Source organism: Populus alba, chromosome 1 (assembly GCF_005239225.2).
Source record: "Populus alba chromosome 1, ASM523922v2, whole genome shotgun sequence".
Taxonomy (NCBI): domain Eukaryota; kingdom Viridiplantae; phylum Streptophyta; class Magnoliopsida; order Malpighiales; family Salicaceae; genus Populus; species Populus alba.
The window spans coordinates 28263554-28265709 of record NC_133284.1 but is presented as its reverse complement, the minus strand read 5'-3'; the positions used below and the strand labels follow the sequence as shown (position 1 = coordinate 28265709).

General features: G+C 36.1%; 1 protein-coding gene across 1 annotated transcript; it reads left to right on the top strand.

Moving 5' to 3' along the window:
- The first annotated feature begins 614 nt into the window (after positions 1-614).
- Positions 615-1686, top strand: LOC118045702 (osmotin-like protein). The gene has a single exon (XM_035054396.2). It carries the CDS (start codon positions 741-743, stop codon positions 1488-1490), a length of 750 nt encoding a protein of 249 aa, XP_034910287.1. The 5' UTR covers positions 615-740; the 3' UTR covers positions 1491-1686.
- The last annotated feature ends 470 nt before the right edge of the window (positions 1687-2156 follow it).

The following is a 2156-nucleotide window of genomic DNA, read 5'->3' as shown; positions in this document are numbered from 1 at the left end:
TCTTATTTAAAAATATATTTATTATGTATATATATCAAAATAATTTAAAACTTAAAAAAAATTCAAAAACAGTTAAATACACTGTTGAATCACAGTACCAAATAGAACCATAATTGATTCTAATAGCTGAGTTCTTTGTAATTCAAAAAATACATGACATTCAAGAATACTTAAAAGAACTGAAAAGGCACAGGGGGTGTTGGAGAATGCTTTTATTTATTTAGATTCTTTTAGAAGGTAATTACTAATTAGTATGGATAGTAATTATGATTGTGGTGCAAAGCGTTTCTTGAAATAATTTTTTATTTGATTACATTAAAATAATTTTTATTTTATTTTTAATATCAACCCATCAAAACAACAATAAAAAAATATAATTTATTGTTTTTTTCAAGATAAAAACACTTTTAAAAAACACCTAAAAACAAAAATTGATTCAAAAACCCTCTAACTTAATATTTTTTGTGGTTTATAATAATTTAAAAAATAAAAAAAGATTTAAAAAATTGATACATTTAAAAAAAAAAGTACTATTTTAAAAACACCTTACTCCAGAAATCCAAGCATGTATAAAACACCGCTAACCCACCTAGATAAAAAAGAAAACATCTTTCTTTCTTTCTTTTTTCATTTCGATAAAAGGAAAAGAGAAAAGCTCGAAACCCATGCATTATCTCAAACCCTTAATGCTTATAAGAGGTATACTTCTGTCACATTAGTCTCTTGAACCAAAAGGAAAAATGGCTACCGCCACGCAACTCTTCACTTGTGCTCTCCTTATCTCGTGCACCCTTTTCCATGTTGCCCGCCCAGAGCTCATCATAACCCTAGTCAATAACTGCCCCTTTACTATCTACCCAGCAATCCAGCCCAACGCTGGCCACCCCGTCCTCGAGAAGGGAGGCTTCCCTCTCCAAACTCTCACCCACCGCTCCTTCCGTGCACCAGACCAGCTCTGGTCAGGCCGGATCTGGGGCCGCACTGGCTGTGCCCACTCCAACGGAAAGTTCCATTGCGTTACAGGTGATTGCAACAACAGAATCGAATGCAACGGACTCGGTGGAGCCACCCCTGCCACGCTGGCCCAGATCACTATCCACCACGGCCACAAGGACTTCTCCTCTTATGGAGTGTCCCTTGTTGACGGCTTTAACCTCCCCATGACAGTGACCCCGCACGAAGGAAAAGGGGTGTGCCCTGTGGTGGGTTGCAGAGCCAATCTGCTAGCCACGTGCCCAGAGAAGCTCCAGTTCAGGTCACTGGGCCGTCACGGTCATGTTGTGGGGTGCAAGAGCGGGTGTGAGGCACTTGGAACGGATGAGCTGTGTTGCAGGAACCATTACAATAGTCCACAGACGTGCAGGGCTTCGACTTTCTCTGAGTTCTTTAAGCATGCTTGTCCTGCCACTTTTACCTATGCTCATGATAGCCCATCGCTCATGCATGAATGTTCTTCGCCACGTGAACTCAAAGTTATCTTCTGTCACTAGAGAGTCAAGAGTTGCAGAGACCAAGAATGAATAATATGTCTATCTTTCGCTTCTTTGTATCTGTCCTCATTGTCTCCCCGCTCGTCATCTTAGAAGATTAGCAAGATTAATTAATAATTGGTCTTAAATCTTAATGTTATGTTGGGATGGGATGCCATGTTTGGGGTTCTGTTTAATCAAATCTTAATTTTAGATACTCTCACTCTTGCTACCAGTTTCCTTTCAAAGTTTTTGAATTATTTTTTAAAAACATTTTAAATTAATATTTTTTAATAATTTTATCTATTGAACGCTGATAAAAAAAAAAATACAAGGTTATGTCCAGTGGACTGAGTTGCTAATTTATAAAAAAGGATTACAATTGAAAAAAAATTAAATAGGAGGATAACTCTAAAATCTGGTTTACCCATGAATTTCATGGAGAAAAGAAAACATTACAAGAGAAAAATCATGATGAAAATATTAAAACACCCGTTACCCTCTCTTCTTGTTTTTCACTTGAAGGGCACCGAAATAGTTGTTTTTAAAAACAAAAATAGAAAATGACGAAAAAGCTTTTTCATCCTTTATATTTCTTTTAACTTCCCAGGGGTATTTATTTTATTTAATTGTGTAAAAAAACTAATAAACCAATATTATACCCCAAATAATTTCATACTATCAAGT